A 12,640-nucleotide genomic window follows, 5' to 3' on the forward strand; every position below is an offset into this window, starting at 1 on the left:
GAGGGAACGGTTCAACTATCACTGGTTTTACATTGATTTCTGAACCGGATTAAGCCAGACGGATTTTAGAAAAACCCGATTGAACCGATCAAAATAAACCGGTTGATAATCCGAATAAAAACACATGAAAAATAATTATTTACATAATAAACTTTGGTATTTTTTTTTCAAATATATTTAGTTTTCTCTAAATAAAAACATATGGTAAATGTTATAAAGTTTTTTGATGTGGTTATATTCATCTAAAACTATATTTCGTTTTGATATTATATTTTATTTTCTTTTTAGCGTATATGGATTGATATAAAACACTAAAACTTATGGTTATGTGTTATTTTAATGTATTTTGATTCATTTACAACTTATTTTTATGTGTATTTTTAATGTTTGAACTTGTAAACATCAAATTCATAATTTATATATGTATGTATGTGTAGGAAAATAGAAAAAAAAACATAAAAAATATAGAAACCGGTTCACTCGGCGGTCGAACCAGTTAAAACGGTTGAACTGGGAACCGGTCACCATACCGGTTCAACTAAAAAACCGATTTTTAAAACATTGATGCCTACTCGTTTTAATGTTTATCTTGTATTTATAATTTTATATTTGTTTGTGCTTGTTATCTTTACGAATAAATATAAACAAAATATATTTTTTAGAAAGCTCGCACTGATAAAAATAAAAAAATTTCTATTTCATATTGATTAGTTAGAGCATTAGGTGTGTGCAACTACAACTAGATGTAACACCAATTTAGTGTCACCTCACATGTCACATAAACAATGGTGTTATAACACCAAACAAAGAAATGATTTTCATGTTATAACAATGTTATAACATCAATCTTTTCCATGTCATTTTTTTTGAATTTTTTTTTTTGGAGTTTTTTTTTCCTTTTTCGTGTTTTTTAATTAATAATACAAATATATTTTTTATAAAACACAATATTTAAAAAAAGACATAATTTTTAAAAACTAAAACTAAGGTTACAATAAAAAAAACATTAATTTCAAAAGATAACATTTTTTCCTAGTCCTAATTAACCCAAATATCATTTAAATTAAACCTAAAACCATAATATTTTACTACTAATCATAATTACCCCAAATACTTCTTCTTAATTTGATCATTTATCGCTTGTAGCACCGCTAGATCTTGAGGCGCTAAACTCTCCTCGCTAGTCTGAAGAATTGACAATTGTTGTGTCATTAGTTCTCTCTCTTTTTGCTAATGTTTCTCCAATGCATGTCTTTCTAGGAACTCCAAGTGGCAACGTTTGAACTCATTTTTTCTTTTTGTAATAAATTGTAGTCATCGAATTTTGTTTTCATGTTCGCCGAATCTTTTGCTTTCGCCTCAACCTTATCTGCATGTCTTGCAACGCGCCTCGCTTTGTCGCGTCCAGGCGGTCATCATGATGAGGAGATCTCCTCGATATCATTCGGGATCTCATAGGTATCGATGTTTAGGTCAATGTGAGTCTGTGCATCTGACACGTCTACCGAGCTCGAATTTCGAGACCTCTTGGATTGAACTTCCGACGATGTAGGAGTTTTATTCCACCGTGAATCTACTCGCAGCAACTCCCATGATTTCTCAAACTTCAACACATGTCCAATTTCGACCCGATATTGTTATTTTGCGGATTTGAACAAATCAAAGTCGTTTTGCTCTGCTCTATTGTTGCGCCTGAAGCCTGGTGTAAATACCATTGAATTTTGTGCACCGCTTAGTTATTTGACTCCATTTACTGCTTAGCATATCCGTGTTGCGATACAGTTTTTTCTTCAACATAACGCGAAATTTTTCGAGTACCGCCCCCAATAAGCACCTTTCTTCATACCATTACCGCATAATTCGTCTTTTGAAGTACTACATTATGCCGCCTTCAAAGCATATTCCTCGTCTTGTGTCCACCATTATGGAACTTCCTCACTTTTCGTTTTAATCGCTATAGCTTTCCCATTCCCTCTTCCCTCTCCTACTACCCCCCGTTTGTGTTTCGACCGATGGTTGTGTTGGAGGTGGTGGTGGTTGGGTGGTTGGTTTTTGCATCGAAGAGAAAGTCGGGAAAAGATTTTGTTGCAAATTTGGGTTTTGGTCAAAAAGATTTTGTTGAAGGTAATGTGAGTTAGGAAATTGTAGCGGTGGTGAAGCGGGATTGAAAGAGGCTCATTGGTATGAGATTTGTGGTGATCCTTGAGACGATAAAATGTTAAAATAATTTTCGTAACCGGAAAATCTGTGAGGTGAGGTTGTGTTTGGTTGTGTTTTTGGGTTTGATGGAGGGGTGTTTAGGTTTCGATCCATTTTTTGTTGTAGAAAGTATGAAATTTTATAAAATTATAGAGAGAAAAAGAGAAAGGTGTAAAAAATGGGTTAATGTGTTGTATTTATAGTTAAAATTAAAAAAGTATTTTTTTTTTCATTTGAATTTGACCATTTGACAACGGTCTAATGTCCAAACGGTCCATTTTTTGGCTCGTTTCATCCAGTCAAGATGCCCACGAGAAGCAACGCAACGAATGACAACGAGAAAGGGGGTGTTCATCTCGTTATGGTTGCGTTATGGCCGAGCCACATAGGCAATACCGACGTCGTACGTGCCCATATCGGGTGCTCTAAGTTTTGTTAAATTTAAATAAACCAACGTATATAAACATTGCTTATGTTTAGTTTAACGGGAAAATGACGCAACGACCCTATTATACATTTTGACTTTACCCATTCAGTCCTTAAAACTTTTTTCGTGCCTTTTAAGGGAACAAATAGTTTTTTCGAGTCGATTTGGTTACTTTTGACAAAATGAAGGGGTAACCCGGTTACCCCTTCGCCACATAGACATTGACCTTTTACTTTTGGTTCATATGCATCTCTCTCACACATAAAAAAAAACTTTTGATAGAATCCATTACTGTTTCTGCTTCCTCTCTAATTGAATCCATCGTCGTCCAATTACACAAAATTAGGGTTCTTTAAAAGGGAATTCACCAACATCTTCAACCACCATCTTCTTCATCTAATGTCGGTCCTTTATACAACTGGATGTTTTGAGATCATCGATTGAAACACAACTATTTGTTGATTCATACAGCTTCATAACGAAAATCGAATTTGGGCTTTTAACTTCGTTCTTAAACAGAAATTGTTCGTTGATTCAACTAGGGTTTATGCTACGAGGATTACAACAGGTTCATAACGAAATCGAACAAACTCTTCAAATACCTTTCATATTATTCCAAGTAAGTTACAATTCATGATTCACAATTTCAGTTTTGATATTGCATTCGTTACTGACTCGAGAGACGATGTAGGGAAAGCAATAGAGACGATTCCGATATTTTGTATAAGAATGTGGACCATCACTTTTGCTTACAGATTTTCACCTCTAAGACAAGTTCATGGCCAAAAAAGAATAAATTAGGAAGAAAGTATCTTATTTTGGGTTATGTAACTTCGTTCTCAACAGAAACTGTGAAATGTGTGTGGATTTGAAGAAGATATGGATTAATGAATGAGGTGTTCATTTGTTGGTTAACTATGTCCGGTTCGTTGTCATCCCTTTCCATCACTGTCATGATTGGGTAATTTGTCTACAGATGGTGAGGTCATTGAGCTTTAATCCTCATCAAGAACAGTACTAGGTTGATTCGTAAAGTTTTCTTCAAAGTTTTAATCTTGTTATGAATACAACTGATTTTAGTCGATGAAGGTGATGAAGATGAAAGAAAGAAAAAGATGGGTGGTCAACATTTTAGGTTTAGAAACACAACAAACACCGGTAACAATAGGCGACTGTTGGAATCCTAAGTCGATGAGGACTTGGAGACCAAGCAATCTAATTTATGGAAAGTTTAGTTTATGGCAAGTTGGTCATAAGTTTCCTAGTCTAATACAAGTTGGTTTGTTAGGCTATATATACCTATCTATAATCGAGTTTATGATTATGAGAACAGATTGTAAAAACATTGGTTTTGAGTGATTTTCCAATTAATTAAAGAGTTATTTTGGTTATTTGTTTTGCATTCTTGTTTTCAAAACTTTAATTGGTATTAGAGCTTAGGTTGAGAAGCTGTGAGATCGATTTGTACCTGTTGATGAGTCAGGTCAACATGACAGATACAGGGGAGAAGAAGAAGCTCCGGTGAGAGTGAAGGAGGTTGGGACAACCTCAGTTTCGTGTCCGATGCTCACATCCACTAACTACACCGTGTGGGCAATACGTATAAAGGTTGTCTTACACATCCACAAAGCTTGGACTGTGATTGATCCAGGAACCGATGTCAATGAAGAAAAGGACTGCCTTGCCATGGGTTTGCTATATCAAGACCTACCAGAAAACCTCATAATACAGATTGGAGATCAGGATTCGGCCAAGAAATTGTGGGATGCGATTAGAGCACGTAATGTGGGCGCAGATAGAGTCAAAGAAGCGAGATTACAAACCTTGATGTCGGAATTCGATCGCCTGAAGATGCTCGAGTTAGAAACAATCGACAGCTTTGACGGAAAGCTATCCAGAATTGCGTCTACATCGTCGGCATTAGGAGAAACGATTGAGGAATCAAAATTGGTGAAGAAATTCCTCAAATCATTACCCAGAAACTTCATTCACATCGTTGCATCTCTTGAACAGGTACTAGATTTAAAATCGGTAGGGTTTGAAGACGTAGTGGGCCGATTGAAGGCATATGAAGAAAGAATAAGGGAAGTCGATGCTGGAGAAGGACGATCGAGGGTTCTATTTGCCGAAAAATCGACCGGAGATGGAGGTGGGTCGTCGACTGGTAGGGGTAACTCATCGGGAACGAAGGGAAACTGGAAAGGATCGAATGGGTCTAATAAAGCGAATGAGTTTAATGGGACTAATGGGTCGAGTGGATCTGGGTCTGGAGGGTCACATGGGTCAGGCGGGGCCCAAAGGGAATAATAGGGTTTCTCAAAGCAATCGGCCCAATAAACTGTCCAATTCTAATTCTGATTGCAAAAATTTGTAATTGTTGTTGTGGCAAGAATCGGAAAAATAGGGAAAATGATCGACCTAAGGTGATTTGTTTTCGGTGTGACAAACCAGGTCACTTTGCTTCTGAATGTCCGGAACGACTCCAAAAATTACAAGACGGTGATTTTTCGGAACGTGACGACAGTGACGAATCCGTTTTTTAAATACGGATCGGGTTGAAGAATTCTCTAGAAGGACTTAGAGATTCGGGGGTGGTTGTTGGAATCCTAAGTCGATGAGGACTTGGAGACCAAGCAATCTAATTTATAGAAAGTTTAGTTTATGGCAAGTTGGTCATAAGTTTCCTAGTCTAATACAAGTTGGTTTGTTAGGCTATATATACCTATCTATAATTGAGTTTATGATTATGAGAACAGATTGTAAAAACATTGGTTTTGAGTGATTTTCCAATTAATCAAAGAGTTATTTTGGTTATTTGTTTTGCATTCTTGTTTTCAAAACTTTAGCGACGATGATTGTTCATAGTTGGCGATGTCAAGCAAGTTTCACAGTTGCTTAGTGGTTTGCAAGACGGACGAAGAATTTGGAGAGAGAGATGAATTTAATTTTTTTTTAATTAACTAAAAATCCACCTAGCTACATGAAACCGGCTACTAAAGATAGAGGGTTAAAAAAGCAGGTCACTATTAACTTTTTTTCTTAAATAACATGAAAAAATACTTTAATTACCAAAAAGACAAAATCGAAATATATAGAAACATTTTCCCAGTTTAAAACCTAAACGCAAAGTTGAGGAGTAAATTCACAAAAATAAAAAAATAATTTTTTTTTTAATTTTTTATTTTTTTACAGTTTAAAACCTAAACATTTTCCCAGTTTAAAACCTAAACGCAAAGTTGAGGAGTAAATTCACAAAAATAAAAAAATATTTTTTTTTTAATTTTTTTTTTTTTTTTTTACAGTTTAAAACCTAAACGTAAAGTTGAGGAGTAGTTATTTCTTTATTTTTACAGATTTTTCAGTTTTTTCAAACTTTTATACTCTTCTTCTATTGGCGTTAACTTCACATGCTTCTAAACTAACACGTGACCTTGATTACTATCACCGTCACCAACACGCGCTAGATTCGCGTCGCTGTTCAATGAATTATTATCCACCACCAGCTGCCACCGACACCGCCAGCTGCATGTTCTTTTCCACGACAAGAATCTTGTGTTTTGCCAACTTAAAGTACCATAAACGAACGATTGGTCCTCGCACTTTATTTTGCAACAGTTTCGCCCCTCTTTAAATAAAATGTCACAAGTACGTCACTTGTAGTTTCAATCGAATATATATATATATATATATATATATATATATATATATATATATATATATATATATATATACCCATAAAAAAATTTAGATGGATATTTGCATAATATCTGAACACTTCTTTATAGGTTTTAGAGCCGTAGAAAATAAAACATATGGTACTAGTAAATATACAAAAAAAAAAAAAAAAAAAAAAATTGCGAGGGTCTAATTTAAAATTTAGACATTATATCTTGTTTTAATTCGTGATGTATTTTTCTCATAATAATTATAAATTTGATTAAGTATTTAATGGAGATGTCCAATAATGGTGTTCATCCTTAAATGCTGTGGTGTTTGGATCCAACAATTGATCTATAGATTTGGTAGACCATTTAAAAGAAAATAGGATTAAGTGCAAATAAATGATAATAAAACGTTTTTCAGTTTAAAACATCCATGAAGAGCTTATAGATCCTTTGTGTCCATATCACACTTCTAATATTTATAGGGTGGGTCTTAGACATGTGTAAAGTATGCAACTGTACAAAGCTCATGTCGTTTAGAAAACTCATAATTCTTTTATGTATATTAATATTAGTGATAGATTACTGATTTACTGATTACTGACAGATTAGTGATGGACCAGAGACAATTTTGTTTTGATTAATTTTATAACTTATCAAAGTTTCTATACTCCTCACTCCTCAGCTAAAACTTCTCTAATTGTTAAATTGTTTTTTTTTTTTTTTTTTTTTTTTTTTTTTTTTTTTTTTGCAAAACAATTAATAGCTCTTACCTTTTTATAAAAATGCAAACAAGGAATAAACAACTATGTATTCTTATTTAGTAATATTCCTAAATTTTAGACTAGTGGTCTGCGTTATATTGTTTTTTACGTTTAATATGATTTTTGTAAAGTTATAATATGATTTTATGCAAATTTTTTCATGAATCCTATTTTGATTTATAAACGCAAAGCATACATTTATAAAAACCACCACAATACAGATTACAGAATATAGGGACCAAATCTGCATAAACTAAAACTATGTCGGCCTTATTGTAGATTAAAACGTTTATCGTGTACCGCGATACACATAACCATTCTCCCATCACTTTTTCTTCCTCTTCACCTTCATCACTGCTGCTCCCATTCGGCTATCCCCTCCTTTCTCTTTAACCTCTCCCTTTCTCTCTCACACAGTTACACGCAAAACACACAACAATGGCGAGAGTTGTATTGATTTTGGCACTATGCGTGCTACTACCAGTGCTAATCAGCGCTTCCCGTCCGATGTCCCGTCCGTTCCGTTTACAAGGCAGAGTGTACTGCGATACTTGCCGTGCCGGTTTCGAGACCTCCGCCACCACTTACATTCCCCGTATGTTCATTCATCTGCTTCACTCCCTCTTCACTTTTGTTCTTATGTTATTCAATAACGAAACAGTATGATTAATTGATTACTACAGATTTTTTGGTTATTCAACAACAAATTTAGTAGATCTAGGTAAAATGAAACTGTATTATGTCATAATTTTAGTAGATCTGAACTCTGAGTAGTAGTTTACTATTTTTTACTTAACTATTGTATGATCCGGTGGTTTCTAAGATCTAATCCCTTTTTCCAGTTTCGGATTTCTCAACCCTAATTCATTTAAACCCCAAAAAGTTAACTTTGTTAATCAATTATCGATCTTAATTTGGTATTTTCTGTTGATTAATAGGTGCTAAGGTTAGGGTTGAATGCAAGGACAAGGAACAGAAACTTCTTTACAGCATTGAAGGAACAACTGATGCTACTGGAACATATCATATTCTTGTTCATGAAGATCATGGAGATGAGACCTGTGATGTGGTTCTTGTGAGCAGTCCATTGGGCCACTGCAGGACTGCTGACCCTGGGCGTGATCGTGCTCGTGTTGTGCTCACTAGCTACAATGGGATTGTCTCCGATACTCGTTTTGCAAATGCCATGGGGTTCATGAAGGATGAGATCTTGTCTGGTTGCACCACACTTCTTCAATCACTCATGGAAGAGGAGGACTAGAATTTGTTATAGAAAAGGCGTAATGTCATTAGTTGTGTTAATGGATTTGAGAAAAGTGTTGTTTGAATGTTTATCTATTTGTTTATGTTGTATGGAGATTATATTGTGGGTTGCAATTGGAAGATTTTAAACGAAATCATCTTGATTTTTCAATGTCGATTGTAGAGTAATTTTTCAGTAACGAAAAATTGTGCAATAAACTAGAAAACCGGCTCAAATTATTATGTTTAATTGTTATGTATATTTCAGTTGCTAAAACAGATTTCGTTACCCAAAAAAAAAACACTTAGCTGTACAACCAGAAAAAGATTATCGAATAAAAAATTGTTTTGTTGAGAATATTATGCTTTGATTTTAGTTATTATGTTTCTTCTAAAAATATTAGATTTTGTGTGTATTAATAAAACTGAAACGTTCATGAATTTTAGATCGGAAAATAAGTAATATTGCAAAATGGGGATGTAGCTCAGATGGTAGAGCGCTCGCTTAGCATGCGAGAGGTACGGGGATCGATACCCCGCATCTCCATATCTTTTTGAATTTGTCACAATATAATCTTTAAGTTTTTCTTTTATTGCAGATATGATTTCAAAATTTTGGACTTAAATTTCAATGTTGAGTATGCAACTTTAAGGAGAGACAGTAGCATAGTTTAAACTTTGGGTTGAACTTGCAATTTAGTAAAACAAAAATGCTAAATTTGTAATTTACTATTTCCATTATATTATTTGTATTCAATGACCATGACTAGTACCTAATGAATTTATAGAAATCTGAAGAACCACCAACCATCTATATATAGTTTGTAACATGGCACACATAAAATTTAGTTATCATGATTAATCTTGTTTTAAACTTTTAAAAACGAGTAAATTACATTTTGATTGTTATGGTTGGCACCAAACTTAGTCTAGCTTTTCAAAAATTAATATGAATGTTCCTCATTGTTGTAACTTGTAAAGCCATTTATAAATAAAAAGACAATACTTTGTTAATAAAAAAGGTCATATTGGGTTAAGACACTACAGTTGTTCTTTTTTCTTTTTTGGCAATAAAACATATTAACTTACGTTCATAAATAAAATAAAATAAAATACAACATTATAATTCTTCAAATTCACAAAAGAAAACCTTCGGTTTTGGCATAATATAAAGCTGCAGCAAGTAACAAAAAGAGAAGTACGACCCATATGCTCACTCCTAAAAAAAAAGCAAAACAAACCAATATCAGATTACCAAGGGTATTTTAGACATTTGACTAAGAAGGTGCATACCATTTTTGGTAGTTTCATTTATCATTGTAACTCTTGCACTTGAATCCATAGATACAGAAGCCAAAGCCCTGTATATTTTATAAAAGAAAAACTCAATTATATAATTTTAAAACACACTGATAATAAATAAATAAATAAACAAATAGAGAACATAAACAAACCTTGAATCATTTGAAAATGCGAGTGATGTTACAGGTCCAAGATGAGCTTTTTTAACAACAGTATGCACCTTCATATTACTTGAATTCAAAATACGAACATCTCCTTTATTTGTACCACTATAATTCACATGATTTAGCAACCAAATATTCCTCATGTTCACATTAATAAAATATTAAAAAATAATAATAATAATAATAATATAAGATGCTTACATGGCAAGTAACTTTCCATCATTTGATACACTAAAGGCAGAAATCGGGTCCCGCACAACATGCTTTGAGCTTATCCGCTTCCATGTTGTGGTGTTCCATTTAACAATACTTCCTCCTCGATCTACCAAAGTCAAAATCCATGTCACAGTTCTATTTTTGGTCAAACTTTCGATATACAAAGAATTAAATGATATAAAGAAATTAAGAGTAAAATTAGTAAAAGAATGTTACACCTCGCATTGTAGTCACATAGAGAAGTTGATCATTCTTGCTATTTAGTGAAAACTTACAAGATCCGAAAATTTCATCCTGAATGAAATTAGAATCACAAGTGAGGAAAATAGGTTTTTATTGGAAAATAATAAATAAAATTCATTTGTTACATTTTCTTGTGGCAAAGATGCTTTAGCTATTGATGATGAGATATCCCAAACCCTAGCAGGGCCACTTCCTACTGAAACAAGAAATTTCCCATCAATGCTGCAAAACAAATAAATGATTAAATTCGAATAACAATAGAAATTTAATTTTTTTAAAAGAAATTAAGCTTTATATTTATATAGAATACCTGAAATCTAAATTCTTCACAGATGTATGAGCATTGGGTGCTTCAAGTATCAATTCCATGGTTGGCCACTTTAACACCTTTAATTTACCATCCTGTTCTGCATCATATATTGGATAGAGTCACAATCCATATAATTAAAAGAGGATTTTATAGTGAAAATTTGGGAAAAAAAATGTGGAAGATTCAAGATTGGTTCTTCTACCTCACCACCAACTGCAAGTAAAGAACCATCATGGCTAAAAGTAACTGCTAATTGTTGTCCGATATCTTCTAATTCATCAAGAACTTTCTCAGATGGTTTTAGTTTCAATTTGATGATATCTTCATTCTTGATTGGATCCCATTGATACCATCTACAGATCAAAAATTGAAATATAGAAGTGTCGCAACAGAATAAGCTAGTGACACTGTGACAGTGTGACACCATAGATCAGAAATCAGAATTACCTGCAACTTTTTGGTAATGAACATATTACACCGTCTCCTCCAGGGTGAACAGCCATTCTGTAAGGCAGATCATCACCAGAGTCGAGTTTTTCCACCTGATGAACAGAGTCTAATTGTTAAAAGGTATTTTTAAAAGGATTATAAGCAAAACCGGAACTGACTCACAGGCTGATCAGAAAGCGAATTGGAAGCGGGATCGAAGAGTGAGATGACTAGGGCGTTAGGGATCCCATTCCGACCTTCACCACCGCCACCGGAAAATATCACATAGCTTGATCCATTATCGGAATCTTCGTCTTCGTGATTCGTTTCTGTGTCGGTTAATCTGAGTGCACTGTGTGGTACGAAAGAAGCGCCAAAGAAAGGAACTCCATACTTCTTGCAATTCTCATCCGTTTCCCCATCACGCCTGTTCTTCACCATCGCTTGATCAAATTTCTACCTTAAACGCCTCTATGATGTAAACTAAAAGGAAACGGAACAATTATCAGATGAAAGTAGCTTCTAGTCAACATAGATTCTGAATCAGTCAACCCTAATCTACATCATCAGTCCATCTAACAAAATGTTGCAGGATATCAAATCAAAAATGTTGTCAGTTCGCACAATACTTTACAGTTTACCTCAAGTGGAAGGAAACCTAAATCGAAGCTTGCGGGAGAATCAACTAATGTCGACTAGCGAGAATTGTACTACTTCAGCATTAGAACTTTTATGTGTTTACAATAAGACCCATCATTTGTACAATTGTCAATTTTAGTCCCTTTTGAATTTTGATTACATAAAAATATAAATTACGATTTTCAATAGAAAAAAACAATCTTCCAAAAAGTTTCAAAGTTTTGATTCGGTTTAGTTTCAAATTAATTTTTATTAATAAGAAAGGACAGAAATGTAATCATTTCGATCATTGTTACATGCTAAACAGATAAACTGTTTAAGTGACAAACCATGTTGAAAAAAAAAACCGTTGATTTGGGCTGCCACATCACGTGCATACCAGTTACGGAGGTAAACTGCTTAAGTAGCAGACCATGTTGGAAAAGTTGTTGACATGGCGTTGATTTAGGTTGCCACGTCACGTGCATATATATATATATATATATATATATATATATATATATATATATATATATATATATATATATATATATATATATAGGCTTAGGTTATTATGTACAAAGTAATTATTGTATTATTCTATACATAAATATGGACCAATCATTTTACTTATTTTAAGAAAATGATTAATACATATTATTGAGTTAAATATAATTGAAAAATATCATCTAATTTATTTAACATAGATTTGTTAGAGAAAATTTGTATATTTTAAGGGATCATATATTCTTTTAATTTTAAAAATCTGATTTTACGAATTATGAAGTTTTTAATTCGGAAATTCTGACAGAAAATGTTTAAGTATGTTCAAAAATAAAAATATTCTTGAACCATAAAATAATAAAAATATATTCTTGAACATATTTCTTGATCATGACTTTAAAAATTTCTTGTAACATAACAAAATTTTCGAACCATCAATTGAAGAATTAAAACAAAAATTACATTAATTTTATAGAATACATTTAACAATTGCTAAGAATTACATTTATTGTTAAAGAATAAAACTAAAAAAACTTTCAAATCTGAAAAAAAAAAATCAA

The 12,640-nt window shown here is 33.1% G+C and overlaps 2 protein-coding genes and 1 non-coding gene across 3 annotated transcripts; 2 read left to right on the forward strand and 1 right to left on the reverse strand.

Annotated features, from left to right (window-relative positions):
* Positions 1 to 7,363: 7,363 nt before the first annotated feature.
* Positions 7,364 to 8,466, forward strand: LOC111921273 (protein DOWNSTREAM OF FLC). Its single transcript, XM_023916849.3, has 2 exons — positions 7,364 to 7,647; positions 7,991 to 8,466. Exons 1-2 carry the CDS (start codon positions 7,491 to 7,493, stop codon positions 8,311 to 8,313), a joined length of 480 nt encoding a protein of 159 aa, XP_023772617.1. The 5' UTR covers positions 7,364 to 7,490; the 3' UTR covers positions 8,314 to 8,466.
* A 302-nt stretch (positions 8,467 to 8,768) lies between these two features.
* Positions 8,769 to 8,841, forward strand: TRNAA-AGC (transfer RNA alanine (anticodon AGC)). Its single transcript has one exon. It is a non-coding gene; the product is annotated as a tRNA-Ala (tRNA).
* Positions 8,842 to 9,300: 459 nt separating this feature from the next.
* LOC111921272 (SEC12-like protein 2) lies at positions 9,301 to 11,693 on the reverse strand. The gene is made up of 11 exons (XM_023916848.3): positions 11,600 to 11,693; positions 11,142 to 11,441; positions 10,977 to 11,071; positions 10,732 to 10,882; positions 10,530 to 10,621; positions 10,345 to 10,441; positions 10,195 to 10,270; positions 9,962 to 10,082; positions 9,749 to 9,865; positions 9,588 to 9,655; positions 9,301 to 9,513 (listed from the first exon to the last, which is right to left on the reverse strand). Exons 2-11 carry the CDS (start codon positions 11,397 to 11,399, stop codon positions 9,431 to 9,433), a joined length of 1,158 nt encoding a protein of 385 aa, XP_023772616.1. The 5' UTR covers positions 11,400 to 11,441; positions 11,600 to 11,693; the 3' UTR covers positions 9,301 to 9,430.
* Positions 11,694 to 12,640: the final 947 nt, after the last annotated feature.

Source organism: Lactuca sativa, chromosome 9 (genome assembly GCF_002870075.4).
Source record: "Lactuca sativa cultivar Salinas chromosome 9, Lsat_Salinas_v11, whole genome shotgun sequence".
Taxonomy (NCBI): domain Eukaryota; kingdom Viridiplantae; phylum Streptophyta; class Magnoliopsida; order Asterales; family Asteraceae; genus Lactuca; species Lactuca sativa.

Excerpts from the sequence above, each read along its gene's own strand:
- LOC111921273 (XM_023916849.3), top strand. The coding sequence starts at position 7,491 with ATGGCGAGAGTTGTATTGATTTTGGCACTATGCGTGCTACTACCAGTG. Across the intron at positions 7,648-7,990 it reads CGCCACCACTTACATTCCCC|GTGCTAAGGTTAGGGTTGAA; the intron begins GTATGTTCATTC and ends GTTGATTAATAG.
- LOC111921272 (XM_023916848.3), bottom strand. The coding sequence starts at position 11,399 with ATGGTGAAGAACAGGCGTGATGGGGAAACGGATGAGAATTGCAAGAAG. Across the intron at positions 11,072-11,141 it reads ATTCGCTTTCTGATCAGCCT|GTGGAAAAACTCGACTCTGG; the intron begins GTGAGTCAGTTC and ends TCTGTTCATCAG. Across the intron at positions 10,883-10,976 it reads TCATTACCAAAAAGTTGCAG|ATGGTATCAATGGGATCCAA; the intron begins GTAATTCTGATT and ends TTTGATCTGTAG.